At 37.6% G+C, this 21,191-nt stretch overlaps 1 protein-coding gene across 1 annotated transcript in view; it reads right to left on the bottom strand.

Annotated features, from left to right (window-relative positions):
• Window positions 1–21,191, bottom strand: part of LOC124798878 (gastrula zinc finger protein XlCGF48.2-like) — a 310,319-nt gene that overhangs the window by 16,474 nt on the left and 272,654 nt on the right. Inside the window, exons 7-8 of the mRNA XM_047262410.1 lie at window positions 19,616–19,684; window positions 570–1,147 (exon numbers count right to left, since the gene is read on the bottom strand). Of these exons, the coding sequence (XP_047118366.1) occupies window positions 570–1,147; window positions 19,616–19,684 (647 nt within the window). The remainder of the gene's footprint in view (window positions 1–569; window positions 1,148–19,615; window positions 19,685–21,191) is intronic.

The following is a 21,191-nucleotide window of genomic DNA, read 5'->3' as shown; positions in this document are numbered from 1 at the left end:
ATATCAAACGAAAATACCAGTTTCAATGCCTTTACATACAATGAAGCATCCTTTGAACAGATAACATACATACAGTAATTTCTGAGATACACTGTAATGAAACAGCTATTACAACAGCAAAACAAATGAACTTTTACTCATGGAATGATGAAAAATAAGAATGACAGTCACAAAAAATAATCACATTGTTTTGTTCAACAGATGATTAATTGTTGTCCTTTTCTGTGTAATTAGTCTTTCAAAATTTTTAACCCTCTGGACACAATAAATTACTTATTTTCTTCAATTGTTCCCACCAGTCGTAATGGATATGGCATGTTCATATGTAAGAATATCAATTACACTTACAAAACATATTAAATATCACATGAGAGGGATGCTCATGATTTGATGCACCAAGTAATTTTGGTATGATAAAACAGAAATATACTATCCACATCTTTCAGTCAAAAGAACTGAGTATTATGAAAACCCTCAACAACAGTACTTTCTTCAACAAGAGCTTCATTTTGAACATATAGAAATACAGGCTGAGTTTGGAGAGCATCATTTCCTAGTACACTACTCACATCGACTTCAACGTGTTGATTCTTTGTAGCCTTATCTCGCAAATCCGATGTGAAAGACAAGTTACAGCCATCCCTTGTAGCCTGCAAATTTGTACCAGTAGATTCATTTGTTGCAAGAACATTACTTTCTGTTAATACTCCATTATCTGTTATTGAGCCATTTGTTGTCAAGCTCACCTCCCTTTCTTCTACATTACTCTCAATAACAGATACAGCTACTACAGTCTGTTTAGATTCAACTGTTGAACTTCTGGAACCCTCAAGCTCATTTTCTAGCGGAAGGGCCTTTTCACTGTTTGCAGCAATGGAATGTACAGATGCTAGGGTTTCACTGTCGTTAACTATTCCCAGATACGCTCCTTGGTTTTGGTGCTGACGCATATGACTCCTCCATGAATCCTCACGAACAAATGCTGCATCACATAACGTACACTTGTGAGCTTTAACACAATACGGTTTCACTGCAGTTGAACATTTTGTACGTTCTGAGCCTGTCATCTTAGAAGTATCCTTTCCTTTGAGTTTCTTATGAGACTTTGAGTTAGAATTCTTTTTCCTTATATGGCTTCTTGTGCTACCTGAAAAGAAACAAACAAACTATAGTAGTAGGATTTCTTCCCCATTATTATTTGTCTCATTTTAAACACTCACTTAAATTATAATTTTCATATCCTATTTGCAGTGGACTCATCCAAAATTATTGCACAAAATTTGTAGATTATATGGTCAGGACACAACCGGTAGCACTGCACTGGCAAGTATGGTACTGATGGCAACAATAACAACGGCATCAGCTATAATTTATTAATATATTCACAATAACTACCAGTCGTAAACATTTACAAATGAATAAAGCATTAATTAGGAGCTGAAACTGAGGAAGACTTTGACCTTATATACATCTGAAGAGACCAGTTATTTACAAGATGAAATGAGACACAACAATATTGACCTATTAGCATTAACAATAATTTTCAACTGCATTACAAAGAATTACAAGAATTATGGGCCAGGCTACTATGCTGCTTCTACAGGACGTTGCAAACAATGTGTTGCATTTGTTAAAACATAAAGTTTAATTCTATAATGAGATTATTACTGAAGGACAGCGTGGCTGAATATTAACTGTGGGACATGGAGATGTGAATAAAAGATCTTAGAAGCTGACATGTATAATGTTTAGTGATATATTCACGCACTACATTCCATTACCAAGCAAGCTTTTCTTTTTAATTTCTCAGCATATCACTAATTTCTGAACACACTATGGAAAATTCCAGTGTAGCAGAGAGACTCTCTCATCACAAAAAATAATCCAATCTTTGTCAAAACTAAATTTTTTTTGTCATGAGTGTTTTTCTGATTAAGAAATTTTTTTTATCCTTGACCAATTCTTGGAAAATAGAGTTAATACTCCCTCATTGCTGGAACACTTTTACTAAGACCTGCAAGATGGCAAGAGAACCAAACAATCCCAGATTGAGAAACCTTGCCTAAGCTTCTTGTTAGCCATACTAAGGCCAGCTTTTGTACTATGTTTGTTGAAATGCATGATGAACACAATGCTGTCTTGTATATCAGTTTATACATGAATGGTTTCAGTCATAAGACTATTTTCACAGTGCTGTACACAAAAAATAAAACCAATAGAATATAGTGAAACTTTGAAATTGAAACACAATTTTCACACAAATCATAACAGAAGATTTTAAATACTTACAAAAAATATCATGCACAAAGAAAATATTACATGCCATTCAAAAAAAGGTACTCTGCATTGCAGCACTGGCTCATACAACTTTTACCAAGTAGACTACTGATAATTGAGGTTACATGTCTGATCTAAAGTTAAACCAAAGATTGTGTGATCAAATACAGACTGAGAGTAAAGTGAAGTACAACATAATACTATCACAGAGTATGGAAACTCCAGGTAGGAGTATCAACAATGTAGAGAAAGACAGATTGCTACTTACTGCAAAGAAGAAACATTAAGCTGCAGACAGGTACAATCATAAGACACTTATAACAGGCTTTCAGCCACAGCCTTCATCAGAAAAACACACATCATCCATACATACAAAGAAGCACACATCACGCACACATCAGCGCCAAATCCGGCATCTCGGGCTGGAGCATCTCTGACCTGAGGTGATGGAGTTGGCGATCATGTGTGAGTGAGATACGCTTGCTTGTATGTATGAATGGTGTGATGTGTTTTTCTTTTGCTGATGAAGCCTGTGGTCAAAATCTTTATGTAAGTGTCTTTTAATTGTGCCTGTCTGCAACTTAACATGTCTTCTATATGGTATGTAGCAATCTGTCTTTTCCTGCATTGTTATTACCACAGAGAATTATATAGTCAGTGAAAAAATGAGCTGTTAATTAAATAAGCATGCAACTATATGCAGTATTTTTAACAGCATTTTCAGTTCTTTAATGCACAAGTCAACAGAAGTATAATTATTTTTATTATATATTTTATTATTTATAAAAACAAAGATTTTATGTCATACTGACAATGTCTGTCACATCATATTGAAGTCAGTATCAAGTAGTAAAAGTAATTCTCATGTGGTGTAAAATCAAAATGACAAAATACATATATTATTTTCTTTTTGCATAAAATGGTTAGCCTATATAGAACAGATCACGACGAATAAATAACAAATATTGCTAAAATCTAAGTACAACCTAAATGAAGAACCTGATGCAACATGAGAAAAAGATTTAAATCACATTTACTGGTGTCATACAAAAACGTTTTTATGCATTGGATAATAAAAAATATGCAAAGAGAGAAGGAGCATCTGGACATAGTACTAACAACATTTCATACATAAGTCGTGTGCACCTAACGTTTCCAATAACGTCACTATATAAAATTACGATCACTGTAAATATCTGTCAGGGATCCGTCACTAACTTCATTCTCCTAAACTGTCAGTAATCCAACCATACCATAAGTAAGGTTAACAGAACTCAGAACACATCAAATTTATAAAAAAAATTAAAAATATACATCTGATATGTCAGTTGAAACAATATTTTATATCACATATGAAAATATCATACAAAGAGATTGTGAAAACAGATATATTATACTCCATACTATAAAGAATATCCTATGAAAAAAAACACAGCATATGGACATCTGTCCTATAAATATGCAAAAACATAGTTATTTTAGGCTGTAGCCACATTTTTCCATGTCATTAATATACTTTTGCATAAAGTAGCAAAGAAATTCAAATAATTTTTGTTTTTAATCAGTCTCTTCTAACAAATTAATATTAATACCTTTATCAGCTCTGAGCAATAATTCTGTCTGATCTGAGATGTTGCCTGGAGTGTGATTACGAGCTTTGAAGAGGGTCCCTAGAGCAGATGTATTGCTGAGATATGCAAGTTCTTTGTTGCTTTTTCTTGGGGTTGGGTTGGGTTGTTTGTGGAAGAAGACCAGACAGCAAGGTCATCAGTCTCATTGAAGTAGGGAAGGACAAGGAAGGAAGTCAGCCGTGCCTTTTCATAGGAACCACCCCGGCATTTGCCTGGAGCGATTTAGGGAAATCATGGAAAACCTAAATCAGGATGGTCAAACTCGGGATGGACTGTTGTCCTCCCAAATGCGAGTCCAGTGTGCCAGCCACTGTGCCACCCAACTCAGTCTTTTTTCTTAGTTTCCTACATGTCTGACCTATACAAATTTTGTCACATTGCTCTGATTCTGCAAACTCTGGACTGATCATATACAACCTCCTGTCCAGTGTCATATTATGTTTTTTTCCCAACCTATTACCAGTCTGAAACAATACTATTATATTACTTCTATTGAAACACTGTATAATTTTCTCATAAACATCACCACAACAAGGCAGAACTGCATATTCAGGAATTGTACTCTCTTTTATCTTTTTCAAAGCAATTGTATAATTATTAGTCTTCTCCTTAACTTTCATTTTCTTACTGACTACTCCTAATTACAATGTAAGGATCAAATCTATTTTTATCAGCTATATCAATCTAATAGAAGGAAACACTCCACGTGGGAAAAATTATATATAAAAACAAAGATGAGGTGACTTACTGAACGAAAGCGCTGGCAGGTCGATAGACACACAAACAAACACAAACATACACACAAAATTCAAGCTTTCGCAACAAACTGTTGCCCTCTTTCCTGATGAGGCAACAGTTTGTTGCGAAAGCTTGAATTTTGTGTGTATGTTTGTGTTTGTTTGTGTGTCTATCGACCTGCCAGCGCTTTCGTTCGGTTTATCAGCTATATATTTCAATGTATTCAGTTCTTTTTCCACATTCTGATCTACTGTAGAAGCCTAATGATCCTGTCTAGTGCTGAATAAAAAAAATAGCATGTTTATACATTTCTAGGTGCCAGGAGCTATTATTAATGATTGTATCTGTAGTGGTTGGCTTTCTATAAACATGAAAGATGTTTGCTATCATATTTTTCCACTCTAAGGTCCAAAAAGTTAATTCCCCTATTTACTTCAGTTTCCACAGTAAATTTCAAACAAGGATACACACCATCAAATAACTGATGTAATGTTTCCACATCATTACTATCACCATCTATCAAAATGGTGGTGTCATCTACATATCATTCATAGTAATTTTTTTTTAATAACTTCAGAATTACTATTCAAAATTTTATTATGTTCAATGCTGTCAAGAAAAGTACTGGTAAGGGTGCCAATCTGGCAACACTCCATGGAGAGGCCACTTGGCTATCTATAAAATTCTCCATCCAAAGAAAAGTAATTATAATATATGACTAGGAACAAAAAATCAATTAATTCCTTAATTTGAGAGATGCTCAATTTCTTGTGTAGTAGAAGGTTCTCCCTAACTCAATAGATTCTTCAACTGATAAATTAGTATATAAATTTGCTGCATCAACAGGAAGTATTATCAGGCACAAGGATCACATTAAAAAGTCTAACCAATTCAGCAGCCTTCTCAATTACACATTTCTCATGTAAAACATAATTATTATTAATGATGTACTGAAGCTTTTGACAAAATAAGTAAATTGAGTGTTAACACAATTGACAACTGGCCTCAACAGTATGCCACATCTGTGTATCTTCAGTTGGGACCTAAGCCTAGGTGATTTTGGGTTCATTACAAATGCATTGTTTTTTGGAAAATTATTAAACAAATACTGAATATTATCTGTTTTTTTCAGGGATTTTTGGAAAGTATCTGTGGGATCATTATATAATTTTGTAATGTTATTTGAGTGAAAAAAATCATGTATTTTACTAATGTAATTATTGCTATATAAAACAATTAAAAACTACATTTATCTGATTTCACTATTAAGGCTTGTTCTTCAAGCTTGTTGTTAGTACATATTGTTTAAAAAATTTAGCTTTTCTCTGTTAATGAATTCTCACTTTGATTGATTAATACTTTCATATTTGCAACTAGTCTTTTAATATATTTATTATGGACAAGAAAATAAGAGAAACAAAGTTAATAACCTTGAACATCACACTGTAAAATATTAACAAACAGCCTGATGAGGGACAAGCCCTAATAGTGAAAAGAGATAAAGGCAGTTCTTTACTTGTTTTATATGTCAATGACTACATTATTAAAGCACATGATATTATTGAATCAAATAACACTACAAAACTAGAAAATGACCCCACACATTCTTTCCAAAAACATCTAAAAGAAAAAAAGTTATATTTGATATTTGTCTAATGAACTTCAAAAACAGAATGCACTTGTAATGAATCCAAATTCAATGTGGCTTATGGTCCAACCAAAGATACACAAAAGTGGGACACGATTAGGCCAGTCATCAAGTATATCAACAGTCCAGGTTACTTGCTTTGTCAAAAGCTTAACTACATCATTAATAATAGTTATGTTTTCCATGAGAAATATATGATGATGAATGCTGCTATCTAGAACTTCATAACTATGCCTTTAAGTTACCACTGTTTAAAATATATCACCTTAGTGCCAATACAGGTGCAATACTGAAATTAACTACACTGTTGTCTAAATGACATACAGAATGCCTGCTGTGGTATAGCCAAAGGTTCCATATCCGGTATATACTATTACAGTAATACTATCCCCTACCGCCATTTTTAAATTCTTACACATAGATGTATTTTATCATCTGGATTAACATGTTATACAAATAAGTTAAGATTACACCCCTTATATTTTATGTGAAACAAGTAACCATGTGAAACAAGTTAGTTACTGCCCACTCCCACACAGATAAAACCTGATAACTAGGAGAGCTTATTCACAATGTCATAATGTAAGCTATATAGCTTATTGTTATGTAGTCAGTATCTCCTGTTGTAGGTAAATAAATTTATAATTCCGTTATTTGTGTCCAGACGCTGTGTTTCTTCTTCATAGCACATTCTTTATACCAAGGAGTATAATATGCCCATTTTTATAATCTCTTTGTATATATGTGATATAAAATCTTGTTTTCTTTTGACAGATCAATTTACAATTTTTTAAATATAGATTTGACATTCAGAGCCCTGTTAACCTTTCTTACATATGGTGTGGTTGTATCACTGACAGTTTAGGAGACTGAAGTTACTGGCAGATCCCTGACAATATGAACTGCGATAGTACTTTTATATATTGGCATTACTGGAAATGATGGGCACACATGTCTTATGTAAGGAATAATGTTATTAGTGTCTATGTCCAGATGCTCTTTGTCTCTTCTAGTTCTCAATATACTATGTTCTATATTATGCCAAAGCATAAAAAAAGTTTTTGTATGACATCATTATACATGATTCAAATCTTGCTTCTCCTGATGCATCAGGTTCTTCATTTAGATTGTTCTTAAGTCTTGAGATTTGAGCAATGTTTGTTATATTTGCTTTGTGATCTTTTCTCTACAGGCTCAGTGTTTTATGCAGAGACAAAACAGTATACGTACTTCATACTAAATACTTTTTCTATGCATTGATGTGAAATCTGAATCAAGTTTTAGATTATGTTTTACTTGAATAAGACATATTATCAGCATCACATATAATCTTTATTTTTATAAGTTCATTTTTATTATATTTTTTATGTGTATAAAAATTAGAAAATGTGGTATTTAAAATGTTTCAAAATGATGTATTAAAAATGTATATCATTGCAATCATTTAATTAATAGTTAATTTTCCCACTGACTGTATACTGCTCTGTGATAATACTAAGTTTTACTTCACTTTATTCTCAGTCTGTCTTTGATCATATGATCTTTGATTTAACTTTGTGATGTATTAGATTGCACTTTTAACTTGGATTACCAGTAGTCTACTTGTTGTAGGAGCCAGTGTTGGAATGCAGAGTAGTTACGTCCTTTATGTTTTTCAAGTCATTCAGTGTTCTCTCATGTCATATAAATGCATGAATGCTGTGTGATGGTGTCTTTGTAAATTAAATTTTTCATAAATAATTAAAATCTTAGGATTTCTGGGTAAATTGTATTTCTTTTCTGAAGTTTCACTATTTTTTGAAGGTTTCATTTTACACTGTACAGCACTGTGTTCATTATCCATTTCAACAAATATACTAATGCTGTTAACAGTTGCCTGAAGAAAATGTTTTATACTATGGTCAGCCATGACTTCTTTGGTGGTCTGGCATATTTCGGAGTGGTGTCCACGTTCACAGCACCTCTCTTCTACCATGTGTACTGCTTCTTCAATGTGCACTGTGCTGCACTAGTAAGGACACTGGTTTGCAAAAGTTTAGATCATTCTTTACTGAACTCAGTAGTGTGAAGGTCGTGGGTGGGGGAATACAAATTTAACATGGTCACTCCATTATTCTGCTGACTTTCTGGAGACATTCCTGATAAATGGGATGCACACTAATGATTTTTGCCCCTCTTTTCTTCTTGCTGTTGTCTAGGTACAGCCTGTCTAAATGCATGCCTTAGCTTTTTCTGCTGTACCCATTTCTTTGGAATGTTTTCACTAGTTGCTTCCGCTCAGCTGGATGGCTATCTTCATCACAGATGGGTTGTGCCCTGTGAACCAGTGCACATAAAATTCCTTTCCAGTAGAAGTTTTGGTGATTACTAGAGACATGGAAATACAGGTCAATGTGTATTGGTTTTCTCTACAACTTGTTTCCCTGCCTGCCATCTGGTTTCCATTTCACCAGGACATCAAGAAATGGCAGGGTGCCATCTTGTTCCACCTTCATGGTAACTGTATGCTGGGATGAAACAAGTTGAGGTGATGGAGAAATCCATCCAAGCCATCTTGTCCATGTGGCCAAATGACAAATATGTCATCCACTTAATGATAGAAAAAGGTGGTTTTCGTTGGGCTAGCTCCAGAGCCTTCCATAAATAAATTCACCATGACTGGCAACAGAGGACACACCATGGCTACATCTGTCTGTTCATAATAATTTCCATCAGACAGGAAATAAGTTGAGGTAATCACATACATGAAGATTCTCATCAGGTTGGTCTTTAATTTGTTGCTTATCAGTTTCATGGAATCATTTAGTAGTACCTGGTGAAGAGGAACACTATGTCTAACTCATCAACAGGTCACTATCATTACAGCAAAGTTCTTGTAGAAGTACAAAATGAATGGAACTGTGGGTATGATATTCACATTTTCCCACAGACAGATTCAAGAGAGCAGTCACGTGTTTCGTCAAGCTGTATTTGCTGCTCCTATATTGCAGAATATGGGACATCGTGCAATGTCCTCTTTGTGGACTTAGGACAGCTGTTAAAGTTATGGAGGTGCAGCAACTTGTGGTCGAAGTTTTTGACAGTTTTTGCTTAGAAGGTATTGTCAAGAAGTTTGATGGTCTTCCTCTGGAGGCAGCTTGGCAGCTATCCTTCTAATTTTGTGTACACTGCATCACCAAAATTCCACACATATTTTTGCTGTATTCTGAGCACAGGAGGACACCGTAGTGTTCCGTTTGTCAGGGAACAAAACAACCATCTCTGGATTGCAACAATACTCGTGGACAGGCACTCATTCCACCTTTGAAATATTGCTCATTGGTGGTGTGGCAATGTTGAGCATGCACCATGTTTCAAAGCGTATTTCTTCAGCTTTGTTGACTGACAGAATATAGGTGGCCTGCTCCACATTACTTATGATGTACTGATGTTGGAGTCAGGTCTAAATTTAATCCTTTCCTGAGCACCAATATGGTTGTGTCATTGCTCGTTCTCCCTGGAAGGTTGATCACAGTTCACTTTTTGGTGGTTCTTGCGTGATTTTTTCTGCATGCTGCAAGAAGTTCATACTTTGATATCTGTTCATTTGTAAATTGTCTTTGCGTGCTGTCTGCCTGTGCCCACACGACACTATCAGCCTATCCTATGAAGAGTGAGACAGTGCTGAAGCTCTCTTATGGGCATCTTACAATTTTTTTGAGGTAGTATCCACGTAGTGACAAGTATAGTGATAACTCTGTTTTACCAGTGCCAAGCTGACTTGTTTTGTGATATGAATGACTGATGTAGTCCTTATGTGGTGTGACTTCTTGGAGACAGTTGGTATCAAAGTAATGTCTCAAAGTCTACACAGAAATGTGAGTAAGCAGGGCAGCCACTCCTTCTTCTCCCACAAAAAGCAAGCAAGCAAGCAAGTAAGGCATGCATGTAGACACACTGTACGTAGACAACAGACAAGAGGAGGAGCACAAATCATTAGTGTGCTTCCTGAGCAACACGTAAAGAAAAGTCAGCCAAGTCTACCAAATTCCCTGTCAGTGCAGTAAAGCATACATTGGGGAAACTATATGCATAGTGGAAGAGAGGAGCCATGAACATAAATACCACACTGATTTACCTCAGATCATCAACTCAGCTGTGGCTAACCACAGGATAAAATCTGGCCATACTATGGATTATAAAAAAATCAAGATACTTAAGCAATCTTCCCCATTCTGGGAATGTTTCATTCAAGAGGCTATTGAAATTAGGGTCCAAGACAGTCCAATTAACAAAGACAGTGGGCTACAGCTGAGTCTATAGTCTAGTCTCAAAGAAACGTTTTTCCATACAGTGAGGTCTGAACCTGATAGCAATAGCGCAGACACTAGAGATCACAATTCACAGCTGAGCATCATTACAGCCCCTCTCCCCTCCCCACCCTCCACCCCCAACAACACCCCCCCCCCCCCCCCCCCGCCGTGCGGCGGTTACACAGACAGCAAAACGTGTCAAGGGATAGATGGGGTAACATGCCAACAAGAGCAGAGCAAAAGTGATTACAAATGATCTAAGAATGACAATGAGTCCCTTTGCTGAAACATCATGAAGTACTTGTAACGTGACCCAGGAAGATATGAGTGAAAAATGCAATGAAAATACTGCAGATCACATGTCCCATATGTATACTTAAATGGTGGCCACATCTCTCCACCCCTTTCCACTGGCACGGGTATCAGTGGCCCACGGTGCGAGGTACAGACAACTGTTTGACTCTCGGCACATTCATTCTTGTCCAGACTTCTGAAGCATTACCTGCTGGGCAAAGAGTCAGTATGTAGCTGGCAGTGCAGAGTTCTGTACGAAACTTTAATGTTCTCCCAAATCCACTACCTCAGCATAAAAGTTTCCTTTTCTCATATTGGTGTGTATGCCCTTTACTTGGACTGTGTTCCATCACTCCTGACTTCTCTTTATGCCCCAGAGGAACACATATATTGTGTTCTATGCAATGTTGTGAGATAAGGCACTGTATCTGCCTGATGTTCTGAAGGCTACATCCTCCTGAGAAGCTGTATACACTGGGTCTTTGCATCTCTTGATTTTTGTGGCAGTCAGAACTTGACTTTGGTGATGTTTTTCTGAGCATTCACACAATTTTGGCTGAAGGAGGCCCAATATATGGGATTAAGGTGAGTTTCTTTCTATTCCTTTGATATATGTTTATTTGATTTGTTTATGTATTTAATAATGTGTGTTAGAGTGTGTTTATGGTCTGTCCATAGGAATATTTATTTAATTTCAAGTTATTTAAATGTAAATCCAGTATTCTATGTGTGTTCCTATATGTTTGAGAGTGTGTGTTGGCTTGAAGATATGGCAGGAGCGCTCTAGCCAATCACAGCGCTCGTTACTATGGAAGGCAACTACCGAAGTCAATGGAGAGACTGTATGGAAGTGGGGGAGGAGCATTGGGTGCGCACAGGACACGGGGAGTGCGGGACGGGAAGGCGTGATGGACGGTCACAGGAAATACTTGGAGAGTGTTGAGCAGTTCGCGTGTGGTTGCGGGAGATAAAAATATTTTGTAGTGCTGACTTGTACACTTGTGAGATTTCTGTGGCTTCTGCAGTGAAGACGTAGTATGCGTTTAGAAGTGAATATCTCGTGAGCTATGTTGTTGTTCATCACTAATTATGTGAAGTGGGAATCTGTTGTTTCCCTGTTATTCAACTTATATTTTATTTAATTGCTGGACCATTGACACCAATAAGTGTTTTGCAGTAATAAATGGCAGTCTTATAGGTACTTCTGCTATCATAATCATCATTTAAAGTTGTTAAAATAGTACCTTCAGATTTTATTTAATTGCAATTTTCATTTATAAATTTCTATGTTACATTCAAAATTCGTAATTGCCGAGTGATAGGAACCTTCAACCATTTGATTCATGTGTGTATTCATATTGTATACTGTAGATTCAGCAGTATTTGTCATGTAATGTGGTAACTACATATCCCAGCCCCTAGACAGTGAAACCAGCCAAAATTTTTAATATTTCCACTCTGAGGGTATGTAGTTGAGGGTCATACATGTTTTAAGAAAGCCCACAATAGGAGGTTTCTCATCTGAGATTTGTGTCCTGCAAAGTGGTAATTTCTTTGCTCTCTGTTATTCAGTGTACTATGTGAAATGTAAAAACCTTTGCAAAACCAGTAGAGAGTTCTGTACAGTGAACCTCTCACAAAACACAGTGTGAGATCGTTGGTAAATGTACAGCCAATTATGAAATTAAAGTTGGCAAAGAAATGGTAGATGCACTCCTATATTCAGGTAGTAATGTGTCAGCCATGTCAGAAAGTTTTATTAACATGGTCAAAAATAGGAAACTAGTAATCTTCCCAGTCACTAGAGTTCAGATTAAAATGGCAGTTGGTGGTATGGGTAAGTCAATAAGACAACAAATACTTTTAGAATTTAAATATGGAGAAAATAAATTCAAGATAGCATGTTTTGTAGTGAGTGGTTTAGTAAAGGAGGTAATTTTAGGAACTGACTTCCTGTGCAAATACAATACTTCGCTTAACTGTAGGGAAATGCCTAGAATTTGAATTTCAGAATGAAAAAGTGCAAGTAAAATTTAAGACTTTTAACAGGTGAAAATCAGATTGCTCAAGCAATAGTTACTGAGGGTAGGAGTGAGGAAGTCAATATGCATAACAGAATTAAGGAAGTGAGTGATACAGTCAAGGGTATATCAGAAGGGGAAAAGAATGAGTTGTGTGGGTTTTTGTACCACTACGAGGACGTATTCTCGGATCGACCTGGTAAAGTTACCGATTTCGAGTACTCTATAAAAGTGAAACCCCATGAACCAATAAAGTGCAAACCATATGTAATACCTATAGCTGATCAGGATGCCGTCAGAGTTTGATTAAAACAAATGTTGGCTTGGGGTACAATTGAACAATGTAGGAGCAATTACTGCAATCCTACCGTTATTGTTAAAAAAACGTGATAACTCGCTCAGAATTGTATTAGATGCAAGAAAAATAAATACAGTAATTGTAAGGAAATCAGACCAGCCTGGCAATATGGAGGAACTGCTGCAGAATTTTAATAATATCAATTTAATGCCCAGTGTTGCTCTGACCTCAGGATTTTGGCAGATCCCATTGGCAGAGGAAAGCAGACGGTACACTCCTTTCCTTTTTGAGGGGCGAAGCTACCGGTTTACGGTGGTACCATTTGGACTTACAATTTCTGTGGCAGTTTTTGTTAGAACATTGAGTCATGTCCTGGGGAAGAGCCAGATGAGCAAACTCGTGATACACGTAGATGATATATTGATTGCTACAGAAACATGGAATGAGCATTGTCAAGTTTTGGAGGAGGCACTCATGGCTCTGAGACTACCAGTGGGACGACTTTAAAGCTCGCAAAATGTGAGTTTGTTCAAGCAGAAATTCTATTCCTGGGGCATATCCTTACTTCGGAAGGAATTTTACCAAGTTCCGAAAAATTAAAGTCCATTGCCGAATGTAATAGACCCAAAAGTACAAAACAACTGATGTCATACTTGGGCTTGTGTGGTTTCTACAGAAAATTCTTGGAGGAGGGAGGAATGAATATTCCAAATTTAGGTAAATTATTGAAGAAAAATGCAGCTTGGAGGTGGACCGAGGAATGTGAAACAGAATCCCAGGATGTAAAGGATAAATTGTGCAATAGTAAGATGATGTACTACCCAGATATGAATCTCCTTTTCTGTTTAGCGTCAGACAGTTTGGACTATGGAATAGGTTGTGAGCTATTTCAGGAAAAGCTAGTCGATGGAAAAATTGAATACTGTAGTGTGGCATTCTCCAGCCGCATGCTAAGTCAGCACAAATGGGGATACAACATATAACAGAAGGAGATGCTCCTGATAGAGCACGGATTTAAGAAATTCCGCATGTAGTTAGAGGGCAGAAAAGTGATAGTGTTGTTGGACCACAAGGTGCTGAGTTATCTGCAGGACTGCAGGATACTGAATGACTATTTAATGCATTGGGCAATGTTCATGCAGCAATTTGAATACGAAATCCACTACATCAAGGGTACAGAAAATTGTGCTGCCGATGCTCTGTCCAGATTACCAGTAGGGGCAGAAGATGATGGAAGGGAGGAGCAGAACGAATTTAAGCTACTGTATAAGAAGGGGGTAGCGGGGAAGAAAGAAATTCGTGCGGTGTGCAAAGATATGCGGCAAGTACAAAACAATGATCCTGAGTTGATACACATTAAGGTGAGTTTCGACTGCAAGGGACATGAGAAAGTACCAAAATATTTTAAGATACACAAGGGAGTGTTATTCTGGCAGAAAGATGAAGAGACAGACAAATGGAGACTGAGTTTTCCCAATAGGTATGTGGAATAGTTAATAGACTATGTCCATTTAAGTCATGGACATTACGGGGGCCAAAAAGTGCACTGAAATCATTGAGGAATACGCCCATGTAAATAACATGGCCAGACAGGTCCACGCACAGCTGGCAGTGTGCGACCGTTGCCAATGGGTCAAATACTGCATGACTGCACAACAGGGGGGAAATGCACAGAATTATACCTAATAAAGTGGTTGAGTAACTGGCTGTGGACAATTTTGGCCCACTTCCCACAGGACGAAGCGGCATAAAGTACATCTTACAATTTTGGCCCACTTCCCACAGGACGAAGCGGCATAAAGTACATCTTTGATGTAGTGGACATGTTCTCTAAGTTCATTTAACTGTATCCGATACAGAAAGCGAATACAAAAACTCTGATTGCCAAAGTGGAGAAAGATTGCTTCAAGAATATTGTAAAACCAGTAAGGCTGTTGTCTGACAATGGATAACAGTTTACTTTGAACGATTGAAACATGTTCATGAATGACAAGGGTGTGCAACATATCCATATATCTGTCTACCACCCACCAAGCAACTCGTGTGAACTGTATATGCGGGAAGTAGGAGATTTATGTAGGATGTATGCCAGCAATTCTCATTCCAAGCGGGTGGAGTACGTGAGTGCGTCTGAGGATGTACTCAACAGCATAAAAACTAAGGCTATGGGGTACTTACCTTTGGAAGTCATGACCTGGGTGAAACCAAAGTTCCTACTCACAGAAACAGTAGAATTCCTGCCATGAAAAGCTGAATCGGCTGCTGAAAGAGAGCAGGCAGTAACGGCCCACATGAAAAAGTTAGCAGCTGAAAGGAATAGGTGACACGATGGGCGATACAAACCAATGAAGTACAAAGTGGGGGACAAAGTGCTTGTATGCACCAAAGAGCGTTACAGTGAAGTGGATGGGGAGATTAAGAAATTATTTGAGTTATACTATGGACCATTTGTTGTGGCAGAGTGCCCTTTTCAAAATGCATACCATTTAAATTACCCTGTCTCAGGAAAACCTTTGGGTCTAAGAAATGTGACAGAGTTGAAGCTGTATGTAGAGAAAGGGGAGAAATGAAAAGCTGTTCTAATTTGTAATTAGTGGTAGTAAATTTGGAGGGATCATTTTATATGTTTTACTTGGGGATTCATTATTAATTTGTTACTTTATTGTGGCATTGTACATGTACAAGAAGGGGAAGTTTAGGCACTGAGGGTGCGTGGAGGTCAGTGACCTCGTGGATATAAGTAAAATATGTATTGATTTATGCTTTGTGTAAGAATGTGGCACAGAATTTAGTGGTCAGTTTTAAGGGCATTAAAATTGTAATTGTATGTGCACATATTTTTTGGTGCATGGAGGTAGGAAGGATTTATTAAAGTCAATTAAACAGAACTTGTGGGAATTTGAGCTTACTGTGATTCAGTCGTTTGCCTTGTGACTGTGTTCCTAAAGTATCTTTATCAAGGATCCTGGTTGGATCTGGGAAATGGTTTGTTGATAGGTTTCTACTTTTGCTTTTCATTGTAGACAGATTTCTCACGATAGACAGTGGAGCTCGGAATTCAGAGGCAGACACAACTTCTGCGAGGCACTTGGTCAAAAGACTGATGTGCAAGAACGCACCTTAGTGCTTAGTGAGTGTCCCAAGAAGTGCTTACAAAATCGCACATAAGTGAAAGTGCATTAAAAAAATATTTATTTCTTGTAAAAAAAACACACACACAATGTTTATGCCTAACTGAAATGCACGCATTTATTTAAAATGTCGTTTCATTCATAATTTGTGTTAGTTTAAGTTTATTTCGAAATTCATATCACTCTCACACCACTACAAAAAGTTTGTAAACACTATTGCCCTGGTTTTTTAAGAATTTAATTTTGTTCTTTGCAATTTGTTTTATACGTACTTGCATGAACTGACGAATGTTAATAAGTGGAAGTGTGTGAGGTAACAAGCGAGTTGTGGCGGCCTGAAAATATTCAAAGTTTGGAGTTGGCATGGTTGCACAGGCCACTCGGTGAGCCGGGGCTCATCAGCAATCACGTGATGCCGAACATTAGCCGGAGTAAGAGGGGTAGCCCCAGCACGTGGTCCAGGCCGACCACAGACTGCCATGCTGACACTGTGTCGAGGAATGGGCTTTGTGTCAATGAAGGAGATTTGATGGCCGGGAGTGCCAAAGATGGCAGACTTTGTAAAACTATAATGACAGACATTTTACAGAGGAATCATGATACTTCAAAAAGAAACAGGCGCATCACCACTATTTGCGCAACGATTCTGTTGGTGTAATCAGATTTTCAATATCTTTATTAGTTTAAAGTTTAGTATCTGACTGTAAATCACACAAGTAATACCCAGCAATGAATTTCCAAAATATAAATGGTTCATCCGACTTTGTCCATCAATATGTCTTTAGAAAGTTATTAGTGTAAACTTAAATTGGTTTGAATTACAGGCATGTAACTTGAATAGTACATGAGTTACCGGAGGTCAAAGTGGCCAATTAATATTATGGCAGTAGGCCATAAGTACTCCAGTTACACAAAAAAATGGTATCAGCATGCTTATAAATATATTTATTCATCTATGTCTTTGTTTATATCCGATATATACCATTCATGAAGAAATTGGTCAAATATTTACTGTGTTTTAGAAAGCACAGACACATTAGGCTATTGGCCTACTTTTGTTTCTATTCCTTTGATATATGTTTATTTGATTTGTTTTTGTATTTAATAATGTGCATTAGAGTGTGTTTATGGTCTGTCCATAGGAATATTTATTTAATTTCAAGTTATTTAAATGTAAATCCAGTGAGAGTGTGTGTTGGCTTGAAGATATGGCAGCAGGAGCGCTCTAGCCAATCACAGCGCTCGTTACTATGGTAGGCAACTACCGAAGTCAATGGAGAGACTGTATGGAAGTGGGGGAGGAGCATTGAGTGCGCACAGGACATGGGGTGTGCGGGACGGGAAGGTGTGACAGACGGTCACAGGAAATACTTGGAGAGTGTTGAGCAGTTTGCATGTCATCGCGGGAGATAAAAATATTTTGTGGTGCCGACTTGTACACTTGTGAGATTTCCATGGCTTCTGCAGTGAAGACGTAGTATGCGTTTAGAAGTGAATATCTCGCGAGCTATGTTGTTGTTCATAACTAATTATGTGAAGTAGGAATCTATTATTTCCCTGTTATTCAAATAAGTGTTTTGCAGTAATAAACGGCATTCTTATAGATACTTCTGCTATCGTACTCATCATTTAAAGTCATTACAATAGTACCTTCAGATTTTATTTAATGGCAATTTTCATTTATAAATTTCTATGTTACATTCAAAATTCACAATTGCCGAGTGATAGGAACCTTCGACCATTCGATTCATGTGTGTATTCGTATTGCATACTGTAGACTCAGCAGTATTTGGCATGTAATGCGGCAACTATGTATCCCAGTCCCTAGACAATGAAACCAGCCAAAACTTTTAATATTTCAACTCTGAGTCTAAGGGTACATAGTTGAGGGCCATCATTAATTTTTTATGAAAGCCCGCACCATACAGAGACTGACATAGAAGAGCACATCTAAAGTAGGTTGTGTAAGGGTGCTGACTATTGACTAATGTGGTACACCTTCTTTGCAAATTTTAAGCAGCATCAACCAAAACATACCATTCATGATGGATCTAGAACAGGATGGTTGTCTTCCAGTTTCAGATATTCTAATAAAAAGAAAAGCCCATGTTACTTTAGAACATTCAGTCTACAGAAAGAACACCCATACAGATCCGTACCCACATTTAATGAGCTGTCATCATCATCATACCTACGTTTAATGAGCTGTCATCATCATCAGTCATAGTGGTATACTGTTCTAACAACTCTAGCTCTCAGGAAAGAAACAATTTGTACAAAGACAGACTCCTTCAGAGCTGCAACACCTTAAAGAAGTGTTTCACCAAAATGGGTAAAGTACAGATTAGATGTGCAGTGAAGAAACAAAATAATACAAGCCCAACAAAGCAGAGGAAGAGAAAGAGAATCTTGCCTTTATCCCCTACAATAGGCCTCCTTCAGCAAAAATTGTGAGTATTTAAAAAAAAAAAACATCACAGCCATCTTTCAACCATGACAAAAATGAAAGATATGTTTGCCCGTATAAATGACAAACTGCAAATACCTAGTTTATAAAGCACCACTATACTGATCACACACATCACTATATCTTACAACACTGTGTGGAGTACATTAGGTGTGTGTGTGTGTGTGTGTGTGTGTGTGTGTGTGTGTGTGTGTGTGTGTGTGTGGGCGCGTGCGCGCGCTTTCGCACGCATGCATGTGTGTGTGTCCATGCAGTCTCAACACTTAGCCAGAAGGTGACTTGAGGGACACTCATCAAAATGTTGCAGAACTCCACTGCAGTCACCAAGATGGAAGCCTGAGAAGATTTCATTAGCAGCACATGCCAGGAAAGGCTATGTTCTTATTGAAAGTTGTTTCTAATTCTGTTCTGCACTTCAAGTAATGTAGCAGTTTTTAAAAAGTAAAGTGTTATTCTTAGGGTGAGATTAATGCCTTTTAACAGTTGCCTTTGATTCATGAATGATATTGGAGCGTAGAAGAAATAATTTGTCATGGGATGCTACAGAGACTCAGTTCTCCTGATGTTAATCTAAGCTGTTTTTTAAGTGGGCCTTTCTGTTTTAACTCCTCTGCAAAGACACACAAAAATTCTTAATTTGCTGTGAAATTTATGTTACTATACAGAATGAGCAAAATCTTTCTTTCATATCTAGTACCAACCTTGAACATCATGGTCAAACAGATCACTCTAATGCTTCAGTAATATTAATCATTTTATGTTAATTGATGGCTTATATAATCATTCTGTTTACATTAATCCAAGAAATGTAAATTTACCTCCTAAGTTCTTCCTCGTAGTAATATCTTTTTTCTGGGGTTGAGTTGAGGTTGCCAGCTGAGAATCTCCTGAAAAACAAATGTTGATGCCATTACTGATTTAACAAGAATACTTAAAATCAAATTGGTTTCTTGATGATATACACAAGTTTTTTTATTGTTTTTATTTACGTATTAGTTTCCATTAAAAGCTGTCAGGAAAGGCAGAAACATTACTACTTAATGACCAATCAATGACTAGGTCATAACCAACAGAGCGCAAGCTCGGTTGGAGGGAAAGGATGGGGAGAGACATCATCTGTGTCCACTTCAAAGATTCAGCCCAGCATTTGCCTTAACCAAAAGAAATCTGTATATGGAGGTCACTGGGTCTTGGAATATCATACTTTTAAATGTGTACCACCCTCCCCCCCCCCCCCCCCTCCCCCCTTTCCCACAAACACCTGTGCCCCCTAAAATGTCCAGCTACACCCACAATGCTGGGACTGCACTTCAACAGGTGGTGTGGGTTGAGCTGGCGGTTGTGTTGGGTTGGAGGTCGAGGGTAGAGGGAGAGATATGTGGGAGACAGGAAGTAGGATTTAGGGTGGGTGTTTAGTGGCTCAGAGGGAGGCAGCAGGTTTGCAGGCTGGAAATGCAGGAGGGAGGGGTGGAAAGGTGAATGGGCTAGGCATGTGATGCACAGGTAACAGAGCCAACGGGGTGTGGTGAGCAATGAAGTTTATGTGGAGACAAGAACTGGGAGCAGGTACCAGGACAGAAGAAAAGTAAACTGTTGGGTGGCACCAACACCCTTTCAACAGCATGTATTTAGGCCACTGTCACTGACCGAAGGGCCTCACTCACTGACTTGACTCACTCTTCCAGTTTGGCATCTGTCAGTATATTTGCAAAGCAGGCTCAGTTCACATCGCAGGTTATGACAGTATGTGGTGTCCAGATTAGCGAATATTGCATGTCTACCGATATTGTCTGCAAGAGGACTATTAGTGATGAGCTTGTACCACAACACATGGACTCCATCCAAGTTAAGGAAATTTTCATGTACGTATAGAACTGTATTTATACACGTGTGCATTTGTGTCGTAAAAAGAGGATACCAGCCACCCATAACAACATCCTCTCCCTTGCTTCCTTGTGGTACAAGATTACAGTGGTGACGAGGATACTACAGTGGTGATGAGGATGGGATAATTCAGTAGCAATTGAAGTTAGTCAACTTGGCTGAGGATTTTGCTTGCTTCTCTTGTGTTTTAGCATGCAGTGGTGATTGTGTTCAAGTGCTTCTATTTGTTGATTTGTTGTTGTGTTCTTGCATGTATTCCAGGTGGGGAGCCGCAGAACTAATCAAATTTCTCTTTTCAAAGGCTTTGCTTGTTTTTTTGCTATAACATATTTGTGTAGACAATGAATTCCCCACCCTCTCCACCACCTGCCCCCTTGCCACAGTCGCAGATGGCCAATTTGATGGATCTAACACAAGTGTTTCGGTTTCAGAACCAATAAATTGCTAACTCACTGATGACAATACAACAACTACTGGCTGCACAAGCTGCATTTGTTGCAAAACTACAAC

This window comes from Schistocerca piceifrons, chromosome 5, assembly GCF_021461385.2.
Source record: "Schistocerca piceifrons isolate TAMUIC-IGC-003096 chromosome 5, iqSchPice1.1, whole genome shotgun sequence".
NCBI lineage: Eukaryota > Metazoa > Arthropoda > Insecta > Orthoptera > Acrididae > Schistocerca > Schistocerca piceifrons.
This window is presented reverse-complemented; position numbering and strand designations above follow the sequence as displayed.